The 23,869-nt window shown below is 39.6% G+C and overlaps 1 protein-coding gene across 1 annotated transcript in view; it reads left to right on the forward strand.

Moving 5' to 3' along the window:
- LOC118806084 (potassium channel subfamily T member 2) overlaps window positions 1-23,869 on the forward strand; it is a 154,556-nt gene that overhangs the window by 82,775 nt on the left and 47,912 nt on the right. Inside the window, exons 12-14 of the mRNA XM_036567408.1 lie at window positions 3,796-3,932; window positions 8,779-8,842; window positions 11,813-11,921. Coding sequence (XP_036423301.1) covers window positions 3,796-3,932; window positions 8,779-8,842; window positions 11,813-11,921 — 310 coding nt within the window. The remainder of the gene's footprint in view (window positions 1-3,795; window positions 3,933-8,778; window positions 8,843-11,812; window positions 11,922-23,869) is intronic.

Below are 23,869 nucleotides of genomic sequence, written 5' to 3' on the forward strand. Positions count from 1 at the left end.
CCTACCTGTGTAAAAATGATGAAATTGTAAGTCGCTCTGGATAAGAGCGTCTGCCAAATGCCGTAAAATGTACAGTACAGTCGAATGCAAACATTCAAATACCCCTAGTCAGTTTACGTTTTGTTGATTTTCTAAGTGAAAATAAGTAAACACGTCCTCTACAGTGAACACACTTACATATGTCAGTTTTCTGCAAATTGTAGAGCACACTTTCTATTTATTTGCTAAGTTTAACAAATTTTATTAAGCATATAATAAAACATAAAATATAAAAAATAGTGCCATAACTTTCGCAAAAGGGCACATTGTATGCCCCCCCTCAAATATGTTTAATTCCACCAATACACAGTAATAGTGCATTAAAATGTGCAGAAGTGTGCTCTCTTTAGAGGACACAGTATATAATTTAACCGGGGCTCCCAAACTTTTGCATGCAAATGTATATGTTGTAGGCACCAAATATGTGTGTATGTGAGAGTAGATTTGTGCTAGTTAGGGATCAGGGCTGATCCTCAGCAGGAGCTTCAGGCAGCTGCGGTTCAGGCAGTGGGATTACAGCAGTTTTACTGTAAATCGTCAGATCTATTTCTGAGTGAAGGCGCCGAAGCCACAAGCACTGTTCATCCCCTCCATCCGGCTGTACGTACACAGGGTCACGTAAACGTTAGTGACATGTCTGTGTTTTTATTCTGATTGCCGCTACACCTCCTGGGGATGTCGTATGACATGTAACACGACACGCACTCTGAAGTGTAAATGGGAAAGCGGTTTGTGCAGATGGTGTGGGAGCTGCTGCGGATGCAGAAGGGGATGGAACGAATTGTTGTCATAGCAATATAGCCTCGAAGTTCCGCTCTTCTCTGACGCAGGTCGACTCTCATACACATGGAAATCCTGACGTTGTACCAGAAATGTGGCACTGTGTTATATTTGCATTTTTGGGTGAATTAGACTGTGAGAAGCAAAAATATTGGGACAATGAGGTGAAATGAGTTACAGAAAACAGAGTTTTTCTATTTTACATAAACCATGCTGGGAAAAAAAAATGTAATTTGTTATGTTTACTCCTCCAATTTCAGTTGAGGCTGATAAACTGAAAGGAAAATGAAGCTGTTTAAAGTCAGGATTTGGTCCCAAACCCTTTTCATGCAAAGACTTCCTCCATTCTTTGACCCACTGAGTCACCAGCTTCTTTCAGTCGGTGCTTGTTTTGGTGGTGTTCTGGTCTCAGTGTTCACGCTCAATTGAGTTCAGATCAGGAGACTGACCTGGCTGTTATATAACTGTCCACCTTTTCTTTCTGATGAGCTCTTTGCTTAAGTGTGCTGTATGTTTCAGGTCATTGTCTTGCTGCATTTTTAACTTCTGCCTATTAACTTTGGAGGCATATGCTTGGACGTGAGAAGACGAAATGTTTATGTTCATTTCAGAATTCATTCTGCTGCCACCATCCCCAGTTACGTCATCAGTGACCAGTGAAGCAGTTCCAGAAGCAGCCTTGTACACTATATGGATGGAAGTATTGGGACACAACCCTTAATCATTGAATTCAGGTGTTTCCTTCAGTATCTTCACCCCAGGTGTATATAATTAAGCACTTAGCCATGTAGTCTGCCTTTACAAATATTTTTGAAAGAATGGGTCGTTCTGAAGAGCTCAGTGAGTTTGAGCGTTGTGCTGTAATAAGATGCCACTGTTGGAACAAGAAAGTTCTCGAAATTTCTTCCCTCCTAGATATTCCACGATCAATTGTGAGTGGTATTATTTAACAGTGGAAGTGTTTAGAAACTATAGCGACTCAGCCTTGAAGTGAGAGACCACATAAAGTTACAGAGCTGGTCGCTGAGTGTTGAGGTGCATAGTGCATAAAAGTCGCCAACGCTTTGATGATCAATAACTGCACAGTTCCAAACCTCCTCTGGCATCAACATCAGCACAAAAACTGTGTGCCAGGAGCTTCATTGCATGGGTTTCCATGGCTGAACAGCTGCATGCAAGCCTTACATCACCAAGCACAATGCCAAGAATTGAATGGAGTGGTGTAAAGCGCCGCCACTGGACTCTGGAGCAGTGAAAACATATTCTGTGGAGTGACGAATCACACTTCCTTACATGGCAGTCTGATGGACGAGTCTGGGTTTGGTGAATGCCAGGAGAACGTTACCTGCCTGACTGCATTGTGTCAGCGGTAAATTTTGGTGGAGGAGGGATGATGCTATGGGGTTGTTTTTCAGGGGTTGGCCTAGACCCCTTAGCTCCAGTGAAGGGAAATCTTAATACTTCAGGAGACCAAGACATTTTGGACAATTATATGCTTCCAACTTTGTGTGAACAGTTTGGGGAAGAACCTTTTCGGTTCCAGCATGACTGAGCCCCAGTGCACAAAGCAAGGTCCATAAAGGCATGGCTGGGTGAGTTTGGTGTGGAAGAACTTGACTGGCCCTCACAGAGCCCTGACCTCAACCCCATCAAACACCTTTGGGATGAACTAGAGTGAAGATTGTGAGCCAGGCCTACTTCCTCCATGCTTCAGAGATGAAGTAGTGTGCTTTGGATCATACATCTTTTCCCATCACTTTGATAAAGATCAACCTTATCCATCAATAGACGATTGCCCCAGAATTCCTCTGGATCATTTTTGTACACCTTTGGTAACTGCAAATTCCTAAAGGTGCTAATGAGAGATATGCATCTTGCAGTGTAGCTTCTGTATTCCTTCTTTTGATGTCTTCTGCAGATGGTGAATACTGACACTTACACCCCTGCGTTTTGCAGACTGCTTTTGTTTCATTCATTGTTATTGTTGGGTTTTTCTTTACAGGTCTAACAATGTTCCTGTCATCAGCTGCTGTGGTCTTCCTGGAATGGCCAGATTGTCTCAAATTGACTACACTTCCAGTAGTTTCTTTCTTTTTTCTAAATATTCCATGCTGTTGTTTGTAGAACACCCAGTTGTTCTGCAGTGTTTCCAATTGGTATTTGCTTTAATCTTATGTTTAAAATCGCTTGCATTTCCATCATAGTCAATTGTCTAGTTTTCATCGATTTTTAGACCTCTTACATCAAAACAGACCCCCAGTGCAGACACCAGTGACTACTCTCAACCCTACACCTTCACAGCTCTTTTATATATTTTACGATTAAGGGAACATTGAACACCTAAGCGGTCAAAATCAGTATGTCCCAGTACTCAACTGAAATTGGAGCAATAAACACATCAAATGCCCAATCTGGACAATTTTGCCCAGAAATAAAATGCACTGTAGTCTCATACACATCTTTTGATCTGGAATACAAATGGTATGAATAAATAATAACTCATTTTAACTCACAGTCCCAGTATTTTTGCTTCTCACTGTAAGTAGCATATTTCCAGTGTGATGTATGGTAAAAAAGTCTATAGAATAACAGTAAAGACATCAAAGCTGTGCAATAACTGTGATGCAGTTTTGTACACTCTTGGCATTCTCCCAAGCAGCTTCATGAAGAGCCACCTGAGATGTTTTTCCAGCAGACTTGAAGGAGATAAACATATGCCGAGCACTTGCTCTCTGCTATTTTATGTAGGGCACTTGAAAGGAATACATTTATTCAGGTGTGTTCAAACCTTGGAGTGGTACTGTAGATATTTTACATTCAGTCCTGCTAACTAGAAATGTGATGAGTTATGAACAGTGTTGTGGACAGTGTTGTGTCCAGCTTCTGGTTATCAGGAAGAACAGGACTGCACCTCGAGAACTGAACTGGATTTGAGTTGCAGAACTCTAACTATAACTAATTGTATGTGGTGGCTAGGACTACTACGTGGTGATCCTGTGCCCAGCAGAGATAGATGTCCAGGTGCGGAGGGTCCTGCACATCCCACTGTGGGCTCAGAGGGTCATCTACTTGCAGGGCTCCGCCCTCAAAGACCAGGACCTGATGAGGGCTAAGTAAGACCATCACATTCACTCTGAACAGTCTTAAATGTATGATTCCAGGAAAAATATGTTTAATTGATAGAGACCTTTCAGTATTGTGTGATTTTTTTAACCCCTTAAATGGCAAGGATGACGGCAGTTCCAGGCTTCCATGCCTCCCTCTTATAACTTAAGAATAGCTTAGCCAGTTTGCATTGTTTTCCATGGAGATACTGAATAATAGACTTTAGTAAGTAATAGACTTTATGATGTAATACTTCTGTTAAGCCTTAACAAGGCAGTAGCTGGTAATTAACAGGCTGCTAATTACTACTTTATTAAGCAATAACTAGGGTCAAATAAGCATTTTCAGAGCATTTCTATTTATGCGTTATAAATCATAATCTTGTGCACAATATTGGGTGTACAATGTGCTAATTTTCTTTTGAGTCCTACTAACACCTCAATAATACATCACTAATCAGCTCTATGTGGCATCATTTACAGCTAATTAGTGATTTTGTAGAGTACTTTGCATTTTCCAGAACACTTTATTTTATTTCATCATAATTTTATGCACAACCCTTGCCAGAGCACTGAGTCTGTAATGTGTTAATTTTCTCTCGATTCCTATCCATCACCAAATTAAAAGCTCTAAATAAAGACAAACTGACTCTATTCTGAAGTAAAGATTTTGTAGTTAATATGCACAAAGTAGATGTTAATACAGCCTCTAATCAATAGCTATCCTGTTAGATTGCATTTTATTTCCTGGCAAAGCACTAGTTGGATTTCCTCATATCAATACATCAAAAGACTGTCATGTACAAGACGCAAATAAAAGTCCTCTGTAAATGCTCAATTGAATATAGAGGTCTGCACAGGCATGAAATTGAAGCACAAACCCAACCCATACTGCAACTTTGAGACCTGTTCCAACCCAGCCTGAGAGGTACTGCTAAACTTGAAGCCTGAATTTGACCCAATGCTCGACAGGAAATGTAATGCTGGAATAAAGTGGTATTTTACACATCTGTTATGTACACGAACAGTATTTATTATCAGTGTATTTTTGTGGAATTGTATGTCAGAAAGCAGCTTCCACAGCTTCCTGATCAAGGCCCAATCCCATTTCACCTCTTGCCCTTACCACTTAGCCCTTACCCCTCAGTTTTGCATGTTCAAGTCTAGGGGTAGGGTGTCCCAGTTTTGTTGAGATAGAGGGGTAGGGCGAAGTGTTAGGGCTACATGGCCCTCCAAACAGAGGTTCACACTCCAAATAGAGTGTTATGAGAAAAAAAGAAAAACCAGCAAGATAGCTACGCAAGCAACCAAAAAAAACACAAATTTGAGTATTTTTTCCGTTAAAAAATTACGATAACCATTGTATTATCTTAGTTTAAGGTCTTTTCAGTGTATTATGGTCCTTCATAATAAGTGTAGAAAATCACTGGTAGTTTGCTGATGTCTCGGTAGCTAGCTAGATAAATTTCCCGTTCCACCTTAAATGGTGCAGGAGTTACATTCTGATGCCTCAGGCATCCCAACTGCTCCACCATTTAAGGTGGAACGGGACAATTCAAACAAGAAGCATATAGCCGACAGCTTTGTATCACTGAAGAATTAGGGGTGGGCGATAATTAATAATTGTGTCATCCCCCCTCTTTGAAGGCATATGATTCCCTTAATTTAACCAGGGTTGAAGTTCAACAATATATTAGTCACAGTGGATGATGAGAGGGATGTGTTTTTTTTGGTAAAAGGTCATAGCAGATCTTTCCTCTTGCTTGTTAAGCTCGTTCAAAGTGTGTTAAGCACTTCTACAGTAGCAGCAATAGCAAGAGGAACTTTAGTGCAGCAGGGCCACTGTTGGGACCAATCCCATTTCTTATTTTTACCCCTACCCCTTGTTTTTCAGTGTCACATTGCCCCATTGTACATTGAGTTACAAGGGGTAGTGGTTGAAATCTTCCCCTACGAAATGGGACCCTCAAATAAAAAGAACATTACTTCATTAACAGGCTAAGCAGTGCTCTGTAGGTGACCCTGCCAGTCTGCAGTGATAGCAGAGGAGGGTAAAGTTCAGAAACCTTGCTGCTGGGCTTTAATTTGATTTAGGGCCACATTCACCCACCCTTTAAACTCCTGAGCTATTCCTAATGAAGCTATAGACTATAACATTAGAAAAGAACATGCAGAATGTGAAAAATAAACTACTGCATAAAAAATCACTCATTAGAAAACAAACCCAGACCCGATCCAAGCCTAATGTTGTATGTGAAAAATCAAAGTCAGGGTCATGTAGAACAGACCTCTATTTCACCCTAGTTACTGCTTAATAAAGTGGATATGAGCAGCCAGTTAAGCACCAGCTTCTGGTTTGATTAGACTTAATAGGAGCATTACTAGGGCAGTATAATACCCCCCTAAACTGAGCTATTACCCAAGTTTCTTTAAGAAACCAAAAGTGGGTCTCCGGTTGCATTGCTCTAAAGAACCCTTATTGGCACATTTATTCGGGTTGCTTCAGGATGTGGCTGCTCAAAACTGCTGCTGGAAATCTACAACCCTACAGAGTTTACTTCTAACCCCAATCTGTTGCACCTATTGACTTTAATTAGCAGGATCAGGTGATATAATTATGTCACAGGCTAATGAACACATGTTCACTCACAGCTAATTTAACCAAAACGTTTTTTTCTTCAGAATACTCCATTGTTTTGCAGTGCTCTGCTCATTCCCTGTGAAAAGCCTTTATACTCTCTGTTGATAACAGTTTCTGGTAATACTTTCTTTTACAGTCCATTAAGTTGTAGCTATTAACCAGGCAAGTGTGAGATACAAACTCCAGGTTGGTTCCAAGGCAGTTGAACTGAACTACACTGAAATGCCCAACAGGTTCTAGGTATTAACTGGGTAAGTATGTAGTACAAACTCCACAGTTCGGTACAGTTATTGTGGGTAAGTACCTAAAGCAATAGGTAGTTACTAAAGCAATAAGCCACGAGACGTGAAGCGGAGTGGCTAAAACACCCTGCCCCATGATAAAATCGCAGTAACGCACAGCTTCAAGTGGCTTATTGATTTTATAAAACGGCAGCCAACATAAAATATTATAAATACACAAGTTATTGTTAATACTAATTGACATAAACAAGCATTTCGTATCATTACCAACCATGAACCGCTGAATGAGGAGAACGTTCAGTCGCCCATCGCTGTATACTGCGGTCATTTCAGGAACTTCTTAACTTTTTGTCATTTAGAAATGTACATGTGATAACACAGCACTGTTTAATCCAAAAACAGTCACTCTATAAGTACTTTTTGGTCACCAAATTACCACCACGAGTCTTATTTAGGACCAATCCAGCAGCGCCCCTCCTCTTGTGCTGAGGCTAAATCTCAAATGTCTCCCTGCTCCCTACATAGTGCACTACGTAGGAATTTAAGTACTGGATCCTGCACCCCAACGGTGCAAAATAAGGCACTATTTGGCTGAAGAGGCTAGAATTTCAAAACTTTCATAGCACACTGTTTAGGGAGTATGGAGCTGTTTGGGATTCAGCCTGGATTTGACATGACTTCTGACTGAAACACAGACATTTGAAGTGCGTAATCCATTCAAGTGACATTTTTGGACTGCCATTTTACAGTAAATCATGCTGTAAATACTTTAATTCAACCCTGTGATATTATTGATGGAGTTGTTTAGGCTGTTATCTCTCTTTTAGCCTGTTAGCCAGCTGATCAGCCTAGTTCTAGTCAAGAACATAAGTTGCCAGCCCCTCAGTTTAAACAAAAAACAGGTTCTTACCAAAAATAATTACACAGCAATATGGAGTTTGTATTAAGTTGTATTAAGTTATTGTATTAAGTTATTACCTTGAACCCATTGACCATTTCAGTGTGATTTAGTTAGCCAGCTGATCAGCCTAGTTCTAGTCAAGAACATAAGTTGCCAGCCCCTCAGTTTAAACAAAAAACAGGTTCTTACCCAAAATAATTACACAGCAATATGGAGTTTGTATTAAGTTATTACCTTGAACCCATTGACCATTTCAGTGTGATTTAGTTAAATTGTGTCAGAATTTGTTATCATGCTACCCAAAATACTTATGTAGTAGAAGTTTGTACCTCACATTTACCCGGTTAATACCTAGAACTCGGGAGACTAAAAGAAAACACTACTCAGTTTCTTACATTGAACATGTTTTTATAATATAACACATCTTTTTGTGTTCATGAAGCCTTCAGAGGCATCAGAGCATCAATGTTCATGTTCATTTGTACAAAGTTAGTGTTGCTTCTTAACTGTTGGCCTACAGTGGTAAAGAAGAAGGTCCAGAAGAAGTGACCTTAGTAGGACTGAAGATGTCCAGAAGCACATTGCCAGTAGCCCTTCCTGTGTGATTATTTAAGGAAATAATTTGGAAATGCTAACATGACTAGCAGTGGTGGAATATTAGTCATGCATGGAGCCTCTAGCTTTTATTTATAATTATGAATGTTGACATTTTGATTCAGCTGTTCCCTTAAGGAGTGTTTGTGCAATATATTGTTTATGTATGTTTTGATAAGAGTTGTTTTAATTACGTTTTGTCTGTGGCCTGTAGAGAGAGGCATAACTAATGGCCTGCTGTAATACTGCCTCTGTCTATTCCATTTGGCTAATAGCGTCTCAGTATTTAATAGAGGCTCGGTGTGGCTCTGATGTATACTTGTTGTCCTTTTCCACTGATAACCTTTAAACCCCCCTCCTCCCTCTCTCTCCCCCATCTTCATTTCCTTCTTCTTTTTGCATACATTATGGATCGCATCTCTCTGCCCCCCTGCAATTCCGGCTCCTCTCTCACCCGTCTGTTCTGATTGGCTGCAGAATGGATGATGCAGAAGCGTGCTTTATCCTGAGTAACCGGTTTGAAGTGGACCGCCTGGCCGCTGTACGTTCCTCCAGAAACCCTCACTGTCTCCTCTCTGTTCTTTTCCTCCCCTAATCCCCATTTCTCTTTCACTCCTTCTCTCACTTCTCACTTGATCCAGTTCCTTATCAGCATGAATTTTACTTAAGCTCTTAAGCTTTATTGGAGCTGGACTAATTCTGCTGAGGGGAGCGCTGTAATTTAAGGGATTATCAACATGATCAGTGATTTTAATCCAGTATGAATCTGCAGTGTGTGTAGTTCTCACAGTCTGACAGTAATAATTGTGGAGTGATTTAATCCAGTATGAATCTGCATTATGTAAATTTTACAGTCTGGCAATAATAGATTGGAATTACTTTACATACTTTACAGTATGAATTTTCAGTGTGTGTCACTTTTACAGTGTGATTTAGAACTGCTGAGTGACTTTATTCCAGTATGAATCTGCAGTGTGTGTAGTTTTTAAAGTCAGACAGTAATAATTGTGGAGCGATTTTAATCCAGTATGAATCTGCAGTGTGTGTAGTTTTTACAGTCAGACAGTAATAACTATGGAGCAATTTTAATCTCATATTAATCTACAGTGTGTGTAGTTTTCACAGTCTGATAATAATAATTGTGGAGTTAATGATCTTCTGTGACTATTCTGTTCCAAATCAAGCTAATTAATAACAAAACTACTAACAGAAACAGCCATATGCTGTGTTGTTATTGTTATTGAATGATTACTGACCAGATCCATCAGTATGACGTTTCAATCTGGGCTTGAATCTGGGTGGGAATTTTGGGAGAATACACAAGTCAGGTGCCAATTAGTCAGTCAAATCCCACCTATTACTTTACACAACCTTCTGAATTCAGCTCCAACAGGGTTTACATTAGCGTCTTAAAATAAATAGAGTAAATAGAGACTGACAGAAGAAAAAAGGTGCAGTCATTTGCCAGACTTCGATGTCTTGCATCATTTGTTGTCCCCCAAGCTGTGGCAGGAGTCCAGCAGAATCCTTTGACTCTTCATGCCTAAAGCCTATGACACTTTATTGCTGTCATTATACTCTTGAAACACCTTCAGATTTTCTTATATACATTTCTATTTGACCTGTCGTGTTCTGTCATAGCAACTGTTGCAATGTTAGATAAGCTTTACAGAATGCCGACCATAATGAGCTCAGTTTTTGTCAGAATACATTCATGTAAAACGTGTCATTCATTTCAAATTTCTTTTGCATGCATGTGAAGGTCACACTGTTTGAACAGATCAGGTGTAGTTTTAGTTTTTGCACTAAGCAAAAATGCAATATGTGAAAGGGCACTTCGATAAATTTGCAGTTTCAGAGCATGATATTCAGAGGGAGGCCTTGAATCCTTCGATTTCCCAAGTCCATCTATGGAAATGCATTTATGGATAGAACTTTATTTTTCTGTTGGCCACAGTGTTAACTTAGATAACAACACTGAAACAGCTGAACCTTTCACTTAGCTTGTAATGCACATATTTATTTCTCACATCTTGATTATACACCAAAAAGCGAACCCAGTCCAAACAGTGTGGCTTTTCACACATGTATGTAAAAATGAATACCATTTGAAACTTATAATGCACTCTAAATGTAGAGCTGGGCAGTACACTTTTGAATATGAGTTTTGCAAAAGTTATGTGAAGCTTGTTCAAAGTTGCAGTGGTAGTTATGAGAGAATGCATTTGAGAACAGAGCAAGGATAGGTCAGTTGCATTGTGTTTGAGGCACTTTGTTAGAAAATACAATTTCTTTCTGTGTTGGTCACAGTAAGGGTCCTGCTTCACTATTTAATCCCACTAATCCCACATCATTATCTATGAAAGCCAGTCAGTGGGCCGCTGTGTGCAATTTGAAATACAAGTAGGCACTTATGAGCTGTAGGGGTACTCTCTCTCTCTCTCTCTCTTCTTTTTTTCTTCATTTTTTTTTCCTTCTTTATCAGAGTTCTTATATACAGAGCACTTTTCTCTTTTTTATATATGTGTGTATATATATATATATATATATATATATATATATATATATATATATATATATATATATATTATGCTGTGCAAAAGTCAGAGACCACCTTCATTTATACATAGTATAAATTATAACATTAAGTACAAGTTATTTTTCAGGAGATATTACTGAGTATATTAGATATAAGTCTACTTGCATGAGGAAGGGAAAGTCAAGGAGCATAAGTGAAAAAAATCTGAGTTTCCAAAACTGGAGTTCAAAAATTTTGAATAGATACAGAGAAAATAGGATCTTTCATATTTGAGAGAGAGGAGAAAATCAAACTTCACTCAGATCTGAAAAAAAATCACAGGTGTTTCTCTCCATCCTTCCACTGTGGGACGGCAGCTCAGTGCTATAAGTCTGGATGTGTAGCTGTTAAGAAGCTCTTACTGAGAAAAGGCTTTACTGCAAATCAAACAAGCTGCTGGTTTTCTCAGAACAATAGACTGACCACACCAGAGTCCACTTGGATGGGGAGAAGCAGAAAATGCAACCAACTTCTAAGACTGAACTTTGGAGATGTGGAAAAATATCCCTGCAGACTTCTTTGAAAACCTGAAAGGCTCCTATCTCCTGAAAAGAATGGAAATGGTGGACACAGTAAAACACTCTCTGCTGAAAATGTTGACGATTGTAGTTGTTGAGGCTTTTGTGTAATGTTTTGTTAATTACATGTTTTTAGCCTTTTGTTTCTGACACTGAAAAATGAATAATTTGTATTCAGTGGCTGTTTTGACTGGAAAATAGATACATGAAGAATGGTCTCTCACATTTGTACAGTAGATATTGTTCCATTTCAGAACACAGTTGTTTATTGAGTTGACTGTTATATTGGCAGAGTTATTAACCTAAACAGAAGGACAAAGTTATTAACGTCATACACAAAGAAATGATGAAAGGAGCAATTACAAGAGCAATTATAGCGTATCTCCCTACTTTTCCCTCTCTCTGTCTGTTTCAGGATCATCAGACTATCCTCCGGGCCTGGGCAGTGAAGGACTTTGCCCCAAACTGCCCTCTCTACGTCCAGATTCTCAAACCTGAGAATAAGTTTCATGTCAAGTTTGCAGGTCAGAGCACAAATCCTGTTACCCTTCACATCCTCTCTAACCCAGCAGTCAGGTGTAAGAATGGGAAAATGGTGTTATTATGTGGTGTGTGAGTAGGTGTGCGTGTGCGTGTGCGTGTGTGTGTGTGTGTGTGTGTGGAGGCAGACGTGCTGAGTGTCCTTGAATTTTCACGCGTCCTTTCTGAGTCTGTTAGCACGCTGTCGTTCTGTTTTTTGAGTGGAGTGAATCTGGTAATACAGGGTCCCCACAGATCCTTAAAAAGCCTTTAAAAAGTGCAGGTCTTAAAATAGATTTGAGGAATATAACTGCTAAATATGTGTATTACACCAACAGTCAGTTTAGGGTTTTTAACCAATTGTATTGCTCCTTTTTTACCCATCCATTATTATTATGTACATTTTCTATTCATTTCCTTTCCCATCCCTCCATTCTTCCATAAACTGATTTGACTCCAGTTACCTTTTTTCATTTTATTTAGTTGATCATTTAATATATTTACCCATTTAGTTTCATCTGAAAATATATGTTGAAAAAACGTTTTTCCTTCTTGCTCCTTTGTCCTCACTGATGACTGAAAAAGCATAATGGTTTAACTTTTTTGGAGTTTATTAATGTGTTTAAACTAGAACCTTTAATCTAAAGACAAGCACATGAAAATGTGAGCATGTGGCTATTCTAGTCTGTTTTCTGCCACTTATTGCGAGTGATACGCTGCCAAAACTGTCTAAAAACACCCTCCCAACATATTTTTCTCTAGCGAGTCTTTTGGAGTCGTGAGTCTTTTTTAGCGAGTCTTTTTTCGTTTGAAAACAAAACCACCACAGAAATGTTTCTGCTCTTCCAGCCACGCCTTGCCATTTCTGCTAGCAGTGGTTTAAACCCAGCAGCGGCATGACATGGTTGGAAAAGCAGAGAAGTTTCTGTGATAGTTTTGTTTTCAGCCAGTCGCGATTTAAAATTCGCTCAATACTGACAGAAAAGAACAGCTACTGCACACAAAGTATGAAATCATTGGGCCTCATTCCCCAACCGTTCTTGAGAAGAAATTTCTTCTTAAATCCCACTTATACAGTTTTCATTCACCAGTGTTTTCCTATTTGGGATTTAGATAAGAACTGAATCTTCTCAAACTTAGGAGCACAAAGGCGCTAACAAGTCTGCGGTTTGAGAACGTCATGAATCTGACGTAGACTTTCTCTTAGGACCTTTCTCAAGAACAAGTTTTAGAAAAAACGTAGGAAGATGTTGGTGAATGAGGCCCATTTTGAATTCATAACACAATAAAATTATTATTGCACATTAGAAGTTCTCAAAAAACCGTAACCCTGCTGCACATATCAAAGACTTTATTGCATATTAGAGTAATCGGTAGTTACTTCACCAGGGACGTCAATAAAACTGGACTATAAGTGAATATAAAACAGTAGGATGCAAAGTTAGCCAAAAGTCCAAAATATCAGTCCAGAATGTTGCATTATGCACATACTGAAACTGAAGTCATTGTACTGTAGTGTTGTTTGCCAGCCTAGCACATCTTATCTAAGTGTACAGCTGTATTATATATGAAAGCATTTAGGTTGAATTAGACTCAGTATGAGCTGATACTCCATATCAAACGATTCTGACTGGATTGGAGGGAACTTTTGTGTTTGCAGATCTAAAAACATATTTTGTCAAATAGTGATATTTAAATCAGCATTAGGAAAGTTATTTTTGCATATGCAATGACTTTTGAACTGTATTGTACATTTTGGGACACACACTTAAGTTACACCTTAAATTTATTTGATGAAATGTGTGTCATTTCCTTATGAATAGAATATATTACATCAGCACTACTCTGTCTTTCAGTTTACTTATGTTTGGCAATAAATGTGTTGATGTAGTATATTTTATTCATGTGTGAATCATGTACACATTTCAGATCCCATCAGTTTAATGAATTCATTTTTTCAGTGTATTGACAACATAAGGATATGTTTCATTTTTCTAGAGGTTACATCCTCTTCCTGTCTCTTTCTCTGTCTCTCTCTCTCTTTCTCTCTCTCTCTCTGTCAGTGAGGGACAGATGATTGTACACGCTGTCTTTCAGTACAGGTAGCTCCTCTCGCACGCTGCCAAAAAGCCCAAATTAAACCTCATTTGTTGGAGTGAAAATTAGAGATAAGAGAGCACGCTCTGTCTCCATCCCTCTCTCTCTCTCTCTTTTTACCCTTTTCTTCCTTTCTTCTCTTCTCTGTTCACATCTCCGTCTCTATACGTCTTTCTCCATCTCTTTTTCTCCCTCTCTCCATGTGTCTCTCAACATCTCTCTCTCTTTATTTTCTCTATCTGCATTTTTTTCTCTTTCTCTCTATACATCTTTGTCAATTTCTTATTCACTCTCTCCATCTCTATCGCTCTCTACATTTCTTTCTTTCTGCCTCTCTCTCGCTGTTTTTTACTCTATATATATATATTTCTTTTTTCCGTCTCTCTTTCTTTCTCTCTCTTTCCGTCTCCTTCTCTCTCTCCCTCCTCTAGATCTGTTTCACTCTCTCATTCCTGCTCTCTCTCTCTCTAGCATCTTTCTTTCTCTCTCGTTCTTCTCTCTCCCATGTCTCTCGACTTCTCTTTCTCTCAGTCTCTCTATATTTCTCTCTCTGTCCATGTGTCCCTCTCTCTCTCTCTTCTCATTCTCTCTTGATCTTTTTCCATTTCTTCATTATTCACTCTCTACCTATCTCATTCTCTCTCTCCATTTCTTTTTCATTCCATCTTTCTCTCTCTCACTCTCTCTCTTTCTTCTCCTCTCTCGCTCTGCTTTTCTCTCTTGTTTTCCCTTTCTTTCTGTCTCTCTCTCTCTCCTTTCACTCTCTGTTCTTCTCTCTCGCTACATTTTTCTCTTTTTAGAGGTTATATCCTCTTCCTCTCTCTTCCTCTGTCTCTCTCTCTCTCTTTCTCTCTCTCTGTCAGTGAGGGACAGATGATTGTGATGATTCTCTCACATTCTCCTCTCTCCCCATCTCTCTTTCCCTACCTCTCTACCTTTCTCTCGCTCTCCCAACATCTCCCTCTCTGTGTATCTCTCTCTCTCTCTCTCTCTCTCTCTCTCTCTCTCTCTCTCTCTCTCTCGTGTTAAAATACATTTTGATGGGCCGCCTTCGCTTCAGCTGTCTCAGTGAGTGAGTAATGTTTGTGATGAAGCAGTAAGAGGGAAGTCCGGTTTAACCGAGGATCACACACACACACACACACACACACACACACACACACACCTGTTTTTTTATACATCAGGACATGGGGTTATATTTCTTTTAGTGCTGATAACAGTATGTCAGTCAATAGAACTAATTATTTATAGGAGGCGAATACGCAAGAAAAAGTGTGGAAATAGGTACTAAGATTTTTCTGTGCAAGCTCAGTTTTTTTACAGAGCAACTGACTGTAGAATTATACCAATTTAGTGCAGGTGTGGCAGTGGCAAGTGCTCTTACCTGCTCACATTATTTACCTTATAAAACTGCAGCACAAATCGGCCAAAAAACATAATAAACCAGCTGATTGTATGTTTGGAGCAAACATCTGGAGCGTTTCTTATTTTGACCATTCCTATTCCTGCATCCCTGACAGCACAGTGAAACTCCTTTGACCCGCGTATGATCACTCACATCACAGCAAGTGGATAAAAATGACTGACCTTCAGCATTATACCTACAGTACAGCCTTTGCTTTACAATTGTTCGTTCAGTTTTTCAGTTTTGTAAAAAATGGCCATTTAACACGGTGGCCCTTTTCTGAAGACCCCCTAGTGACCGTTCTGCCAGTGAAATGGACATCAACGCTGATGTTTTTAAGTAATATAATCCAATGAAATATTTTTCCCAGTAGCTCTGATATCAAGTTAACTAGGGCACTGTTTGCTCTCTGTGTGACTCTGTGTTGAGCTGCTAGTAAGCAATGAGGCATGAAGGTGGGGGTGGCCACCCCAAAAATGACCACGCCAAGATAAAACAGACAACTGTAGCTTTCTTCATTTCGATTGTGTACAACTTCCCCAAAAAAACACAATAACCGCTTTTAAAGATGTTTACTTGCTTATTCACCTGTGATCATACACATTTCCATCAGTGCTATTGACCAAAAAGAACAGTTCTACAGGCAGGCCTTCTCTAAGACCAGCAGCATTTAATGGCTCATGTGAAAAGGGGTTAAAAGCTGAGCTGTGTACATGCATTGTGTGTCTGTGCATATGTATTTGTGTGTGTCCTCATTTGCATGTGTATGAATGTGCGTGTGCACGCTTGCGCAAGCCTGCATTACTGAAGTGATTATCAAGAAGTGGCATGAAGGGGAATTTCACACTGTTATTAGGAAGACAGAAACATGGGAGGCTGTGATGAGCAGCTGATGAGAGGACTGTGTGTGTGTGTGTTGGACATACCCCTCCACACACTCATGATCACATCAAAGCCCTCCTCCCCCACAGCCCTCCTCCCCCACCCCCACAGACTCAGAAAGGCTGTTTTGGCTCTTGTGTTTCACCTGCGCGACAGCCAGCAGATGGGCATTTTAGTCACTATTCTGTGTGATAACAGAGGTGGGAATAAGTCACTAAATTGCAAATAACAAGTAAGTCTTAAGACCCAAGTCCCAAATCAAGATCTATTTTTTGATGATTTTTGGGAGCATAGGATTAAAATAAAACATAGTGCTGCACGGAAATTAGCTCAGCAAACTGAAAACAACCTCTAGTTGGTATTGAACTGAACTACAGAAGCTGTTATAGCCTGTTAAAGTCAAAATACAAATCAAGGGTGTTCAAGTCAAAGTCCAAGTCATTGGTATTCAAGTCAAAGTCCGAATCATTGGTGTTCAAGCCAAAGTCCGAATCATTGGTGTTCAAGTCAAAATCTGAGTCATTGGTGTTCGAGTAAAAGTCTGAGTCATTGGTGTTCAAGTCAAAGTCAGATTTATTGGTGTTCAAGTCAAAATCAGAGTCGTTTGTGTTCAAGTCCTCGTCTGAGTCATTGGTGTTCAAGTCAAAATCAGAGTCGTTGGTGTTCAAGTCCTCGTCTGAGTCATTGGTGTTCGAGTAAAAGTCTGAGTCATTGGTGTTTAAGTCAAAGTCAGAGTCATTGGTGTTGGAGTCAAAGTCTGAGTCATTGGTGTTGGAGTCAAAGTTTGAGTCATTGGTGTCCAAGTTAAAGTCCGAGTCATTGGTGTTGGAGTCAAAGTTTGAGTCATTGGTGTCCAAGTCAAAGTCCAAGTCATTGGTGTTCAAGTCCTCGTCTGAGTCATTGATGTTGGAGTCAAAGTCTGAGTCATTGGTGATGGAGTCAAAGTCTGAGTCATTGGCGTTCGAGTCAAAGTCCAAGTCACTGGTGTTCGAGTCAAAGTCAGAGTCACTGGTGTCCAGGTCAAAGTCAGATGATAAAAAAAGTTGTCAGATAAGGAGGAAAACCCGTTGGCTTCTTTTCTCAAGCTGAAAGCGTAAAAAACTTGTATCTGTTGACGATTTAGTGCTGAATCAAGACAGAATCGCTGTTTTCTGTATGATTCTGTTTAATGACAGAGGTGCCCTAATGCTGGATTGTATTCATTAGCCTATAGATCAGTGGCTAATCAAGCATTTAGATCTGGTTGACACCACAGGGATTCTAAATGGCTGTATGATGTAAATTAAAAATCCTTCTTCTACGTTCACCAACACTGCATGCAGTTATGTCAAATGCTCAGTCATAAACTTATTATAATAATCTTACTTTTTAATTCCAAACTGCACATAATCTCTTCAGATATCTAATTAAGTAAATGGATACTAGGATGAGTTTGGACGTTCGAAAAACCAGCCACAGCAAAAGTCCTCAGAGTGACCCATCCTCATTTAAAAGGGTCGAAGGTGACCCACTAATACAATTAGCATCATGAGTCAGAAAGAACTGCCACCCTGAAGCCATGCAGGCTTTTTCTGTCCAACACAACAGCGTTCCAGTTTAGTGCAGTGGAGGTTTTGTAGAGAAATTTAGGGAGAGAGAAAAAACAACAGTACTCATTTACTGCACCTGAACTTCCAACATAGCCAGCTGGAATCACATCAAACTATTAGCTGGCTTTTTAGGGGCATATTATTTTTTTCCTGAAATAGCATTTGGTATTTTAAGTCTTAATTCATCTTTCCAACCATACAGTTAAACAGGCTGTAGCTTTAAGACTAATATATGTGAATGGGCTCTGTTCTGAACAGGTCCAGACTGACATGAACAAAACAAACTGTTAATTTGAGACTGAAGTGCTCAGAATTGTCAGCTAAAATGACTATATACTGCTTCTTCCAGACCTGTGGACATTTTGGAGGGCTGCAGTGATCCATTTTCCTTCCTGACAGCCAGGAACAGCACAACATTTAATCATTTTCCCTTCATCTGTTGCTCTCTGCAGTAACAACACTCCAAATTACTTCAATGTGAATGGCGAGCTAAAGGCTATACAAGCGTCTTCACCTACTTCTTTAGAAACCAGTCTTGAGTTTTTTTTGGCGGCATTTGGATGCCTTGAGTTTCATGGTGGATGGGATGGTCTGGTACATCTGAGTTCTGATTTGGCTAAATGCATTTGTATGAATTTTAGCTGTTGGCAGAGTAGTTTTGCATGGGGTTGTGTAAATGATGTTCCTGCTGTTCAGCTTTTTTTGGGTGACTGCTGGCTTCTCTCCTCCCTTCCTTATCATTGGTCTGAGCACCTGTCTGGAGATGATTAGTTGCGGTTCCATGAACTTTCCATTTGTTCCATATTGTTGAACCAGTTTTAGGAACGTGTAAGGGATGTTTGCTATGGTTATGTAGCTTTTTCCAGTGTTTACTTTAGGAAGCCCTTCACTATCACCATGATTGCTACTCAATCTATGAAATCTTGCCAACCAATGGCAGGTGCAGTTTTTTCCAGCATTAATATCTCAAACCTGATTTATTTTAATGTAACCTTTACATGTATATGACATGAATACATGCACTTAAAGTGTAATAATTACAAATGTCTCTGAATGCTTGTTTCCTCTCACTGTAGGCTGAATATGCGATCATACGTATAGATGTTCATTGTTGTGGCATCACAACCTTGGCAAATTTGTTGTGATTAGGTTGTTTTTGAAGCTTGTTTTCAGCTCTGGACTGTAGGGACTGGGCAGTGAATGGAGCGTTATGAAACTTGCTTACATCAAAGTCTTTATTCTCAAAAAAAAGCACAGACAAATTAGTTTACTTTAGCTTTAACCTTGTTCTGCTTCATAGATTCAGTCTGGCGTCCCCCCAACAATGAACATTTTGTGCATACAGATGCAGCATCAGACGGCAGTCTGAAAAGCTCCGGCCTTTTTTCTTATCTCTTATTCGATTAAACATGCTGTTTTTCCCCAGTTTGTCTTTAATAACTGAACCGTCCCCGTTGTTCATCACAACACACTGACCGGCATGACCAAAAAGGAAATGACTCCCACTTGGATAGATTGAAAGAGTGGAACAAAACAAAGTCTGGTTTTTAATGAGCTAGGCCATTTTGGGCCATTTTTGATGTTCTGTTTTTAAAAAAGGTAAACAGGACAACTTCCCTGTTTTATGAAACAAAATGAGATAGGAGACATAATAGTTTGTGAAAAGTTTCCACACCGGATAGGACAGTTTAGTAATTTAGTCCTTTAGTTAGTTAGTTAGCTATTGCTCCTCACAAAAAGGCAAAGAGTGCTATGGAGTTAATATGGGTTATTTTCCGTCTTGGGAAAGCAAAAGCAGCACAACAAGTTTCATCCCTCAGTGTTTTCTCTTATAGCTTAGGTGCCTGTAAACCCAGTATGAGCTACTTTTGAAAAGGCAGCATCATGCATGATGAAGCAGAAGACAAACTAATCACTTTGATGTTTTTTGAAGTTGCTGAGACTTAACCGTCGGTCAGCTTACTGGTTGCCATGCCAACCGCAAAGATGACAAAGATCTGTAAAGTCAGTTCATGTCACCAAAATTGTGGGTGAATAGAAAAATTGCATTTTCGGTGTCCGAAATATCACTTTTGATGTACAACAGCAGTTACAATTGAGATACCCTGTATGGACAAAAGTATTGGGACACCATTACACTTTCAGGAGTTTTTACTACATCCCATTCTAAATCCATAGGCATTAATATGGAGTTGCCCCGGCCCCCTGCTCGGCCATGGAAACCCATGGCATGAAGCTCCTGGCACACAGTTTTTGTGCTGATGTTAAAGCCAGAGGAGGTTTGGAACTGTGCAGTTATTGAGTCAGCAGAGCGTTGATGACTTTTATTCACTATGTGCCTCAGCACTCGGTGACCTGCTCTCAAACTTTACATGCTGAGTTGATGTGGTTTCTAAATACTTCCACTTTTACCACTCATAGTTGATCATGGAATATCTAGCAGGGAAGAAACTTTGCATACTGACTTGTTGCAACAGTGGCATCCTATGCATGGTTGCTAGCAGTTTCAGTTTTAGGATCACATGTTTTTTCACTTATTTTCATTTGACTCTTCCTTACGCAAGATGATTTTCTTAAATGAAGGTCTCTAACTGATGTAATGCTGTTCCATCCTGCCTCAATCTGGGTGCTGACAGTTTCTGGTGTAATTCCTGTGAAAACCTCTAATGGAGAGCAGCACTGCAATTTGGAGACAGGTGAATGTGTTTCTAATACAAATCAGAGAATTGGCTAATCAGACGATTGTAGAGATGTAGTGAGGCAGGATTCACTGCTGTCTTCCACTGCATGTGTTGGCATGCAGCCAATCAGACTCTGCTTAGTTCCAAACTGAAGCTGTGCCAAATCAAGACATTATGGTGGTGCTGGGTGACAGCTGGGACATGTTAGAAGTTCTGCACGCATGCTAATTTTATGTCTCGATTATATTGGATGAAAGATGCACTCATTTATGTTTTTCATTTACCTTTTTGATTGTAATTTCGGTTATGTCGGAATCCCTGGCATGGGATTCTGGTGTAGAACTTTATGGAAAAAGAACTGTAGCAACACAATAAGAAGTCTTAAAATGTCTATAGTACTGCATGTAACATTCCTGTAGTAATGCTTTATAGAAATCTTTAATACTTGTGTATTATCCTGTAGTAAACTATAGTAATTGCCCCCTTCACTAAAAGATTCTAATATAACTCGTATTGAAATTCCTGTAGAATGTATAACAGGCCTATTATACATTATTAATCACGTTGGAAACCGCAAACCCCAACATACTTAGAGCTAATTTCTATGATATCATTAGCTTATATGCTTTTTTAGCATTCACTAATTTAAGCACTCTGGAATTCAGCTGTAGATGAATGTGAGAATCTATGGATTATTATATTTTCTAAATGCTGTCAGAACATTCAAGCTTCCCTTAGATGGTATGTTGTATCCCCCCCCCCCTCCACTTCAACACTTTAAGCCATGCAAACACCATTTTACATGTCATTGTGTTCTGAAATGTATCAGTGCAATTCATAACGCAACAAAAATGCAAGCTGCATTCTGACTGTTGCAGCCAGGGCCACTATAGCGACAGCCAAGTTGTTTTGTGCTGCCACTTTGCTCTCATCCAGTCAGCTGTCCTGCTGGCAACTGTCACAGCAGACCAGCAGATGGACGAGTCTCTCACAGAACTAGTTTGCTCATATAAACATATATTTGACACATCATTGCCACATCATTCCAGTAGAACAAGAAAATGAGCACACGTTCTTCTATTGTCAACATGGTTATTTGTTCTGATTTATCCCTGAGTGCTGAGTTTTATAACCACCACAGTAATGCACACATTAGGTTTGTACAGCACCTAAGACAGTCTTAACTGCTAAAACTTAACCTCCTTCATTAACAGAGTTTCTTGTTAATTTCTCATGATCCACACACGAGACGATAAGGCAAAAAAGAGGGTACAACACAAATAAAGAGTTTTGCCTATAAAAAGCACCCAAAATCCCACATCTCCTCCGTTATTCTGTGATAAAAACAGAACTAAACTGGACCAGACCTGTTTGTGCTTTAATCAATGTACAAGAAGCTTAGGGAAAATATAAAGTGGGGATGAATGTGAGGTTAAAACGCAGATATCACAGAGAAATGCTGCACTACAAACTGGCTGCTGACTTGAAATTCTAAAGAGAGTAATTGTCTCCATGGCCTCTTCACCTTGTTTCTCTACTCTTGTTGCTCCCTCATTGGCTGTATGCCGAATTACTCGTTTAATTACATCACAGACCATATCATGCTGCAGGACTCATGAACGCTTTGCATCGTAAAAACCAAATAAGCTTGAAAATATCAGAGGGCCTTTGATCACTTCAGAGCTCCATCTGAAGGCTAAAGAGTGACTTGTTTCCCCTCTCACACTACCAGATCATTGGCACATCAAATCGCTTCCAACTGAGTTCTTGGCCTGTACAGTCGCTTCAGATTGTGAAAAATTGTCGGCAGGGGCTAAAATTGGGCTAAAATCGTGTAGTGTAAGCACAGCTTAAGTCGGTTATAGCTAAGGCTGTTTTTCAGAGAGAACGTTACATCCGTTGCACCAATGAAAGTTACATCTATGTGCTACTAAGATCAGTCTTGGATGAAGCTGGATTACTTTTAGCAGAGGAAGTCTGGTAATGTAATTTGCGCATGATTTAACTGGTTGATTCGTACAGGATAACGGATCTCTGTAACTTTCCCAATTTACCAAATTATAGACCAGATCAAGACATGATGTGTACATCAGCATCATGCGACAGGCGCCACACTTCCAAACAGTAACAACACGTTGTGCAGCTAAATGATATGTAGACTAGCATTAAGCTAGTAAAGTAGGTTCATTCAACTTACCAAATACCGCCCAACAAGATAGAAAGGTTGCCCTTGTGATTTGGCCTTCACCAAAAGTGTTGTGGATTTCAGTAGTCTTGACATAAACTTGAGGATTAAAGAATTGGGTCGTATAGAATTCCATTTTAGCTGTTAGCCTTCTAACGAAGAAATTAAAGGGAGGCTACGAAGCTGGAGTTAATTTCTTATTTGACAGCTTTCTTCGAATTTTCCCATTTCACCCTAAATGGTGCAGCCGAACTGCTTTACCATTTAAAGTGTAAGAGGAAAATTGAGACACCATAAAGTAACTGCTGCACCACTTAAGGTGGAATGGGAAGTTTAAACAAGCTGGCAACTTCAGCCTTGTCTGTTTTCCTTGGTTTTGTATTACATTATTGAGATTTCGATTTGAGCAGGACTACTATTACCAAGGAGGTTTGAGTTTAGCGAATTATAGGAGGTAATTCACTCCTGAATTATTACTTTGCAGACTTGTAAAAACTCAGAATCAGATTCATCCTGGATTCAAATCACGAATTTCATCAGTAGTCACTCAAACTACAGCACGTCTCCATGTAATACTAATCCTGCTCGAGTAGGGTTTTAGAGGTGCACGTTCCTGTAAAATCATACCATAGCACCAGCTCAGAAAAAACACAGAAAACAGAGCGTATAGTCAAATGCTCTTTTATTTTGAACAGGCACTTCAACAGGCAGCAGGAAATGCCCAGTGCGACATGAAACACAGGGAGAGGATAACATAGGAGGACACAACATCTGAGGAGGGTAGACACTTCCAACACACTATTGCATACTGATAAAGTTATAGAGTTGCTTAAAGTCACACTGATGGATGAACATCTTAACAGTGTACATTAAAAAAAATGTCAGTATCGGCTGGTTCAGAATGACAGAGCTCTGTAGACCATTGAACTGTGACCATTCAAAGATGTATTTTGGGTTTTGTGACCCCCTCCATCTCGACCTACCCCTGAAACACGAGAGCACTTTACATTTCTCTGCGTGGGTGATGTGGACTGTAGCTCTGGAGCAGCAGCTCTGCAGTCTGCTTCTGTTGTAAACACTTGGGAAGTAAAGGTATTTGCAGACATATTACGGC

This window comes from Colossoma macropomum, unplaced genomic scaffold (genome assembly GCF_904425465.1).
Source record: "Colossoma macropomum unplaced genomic scaffold, Colossoma_macropomum, whole genome shotgun sequence".
Lineage (NCBI taxonomy): Eukaryota > Metazoa > Chordata > Actinopteri > Characiformes > Serrasalmidae > Colossoma > Colossoma macropomum.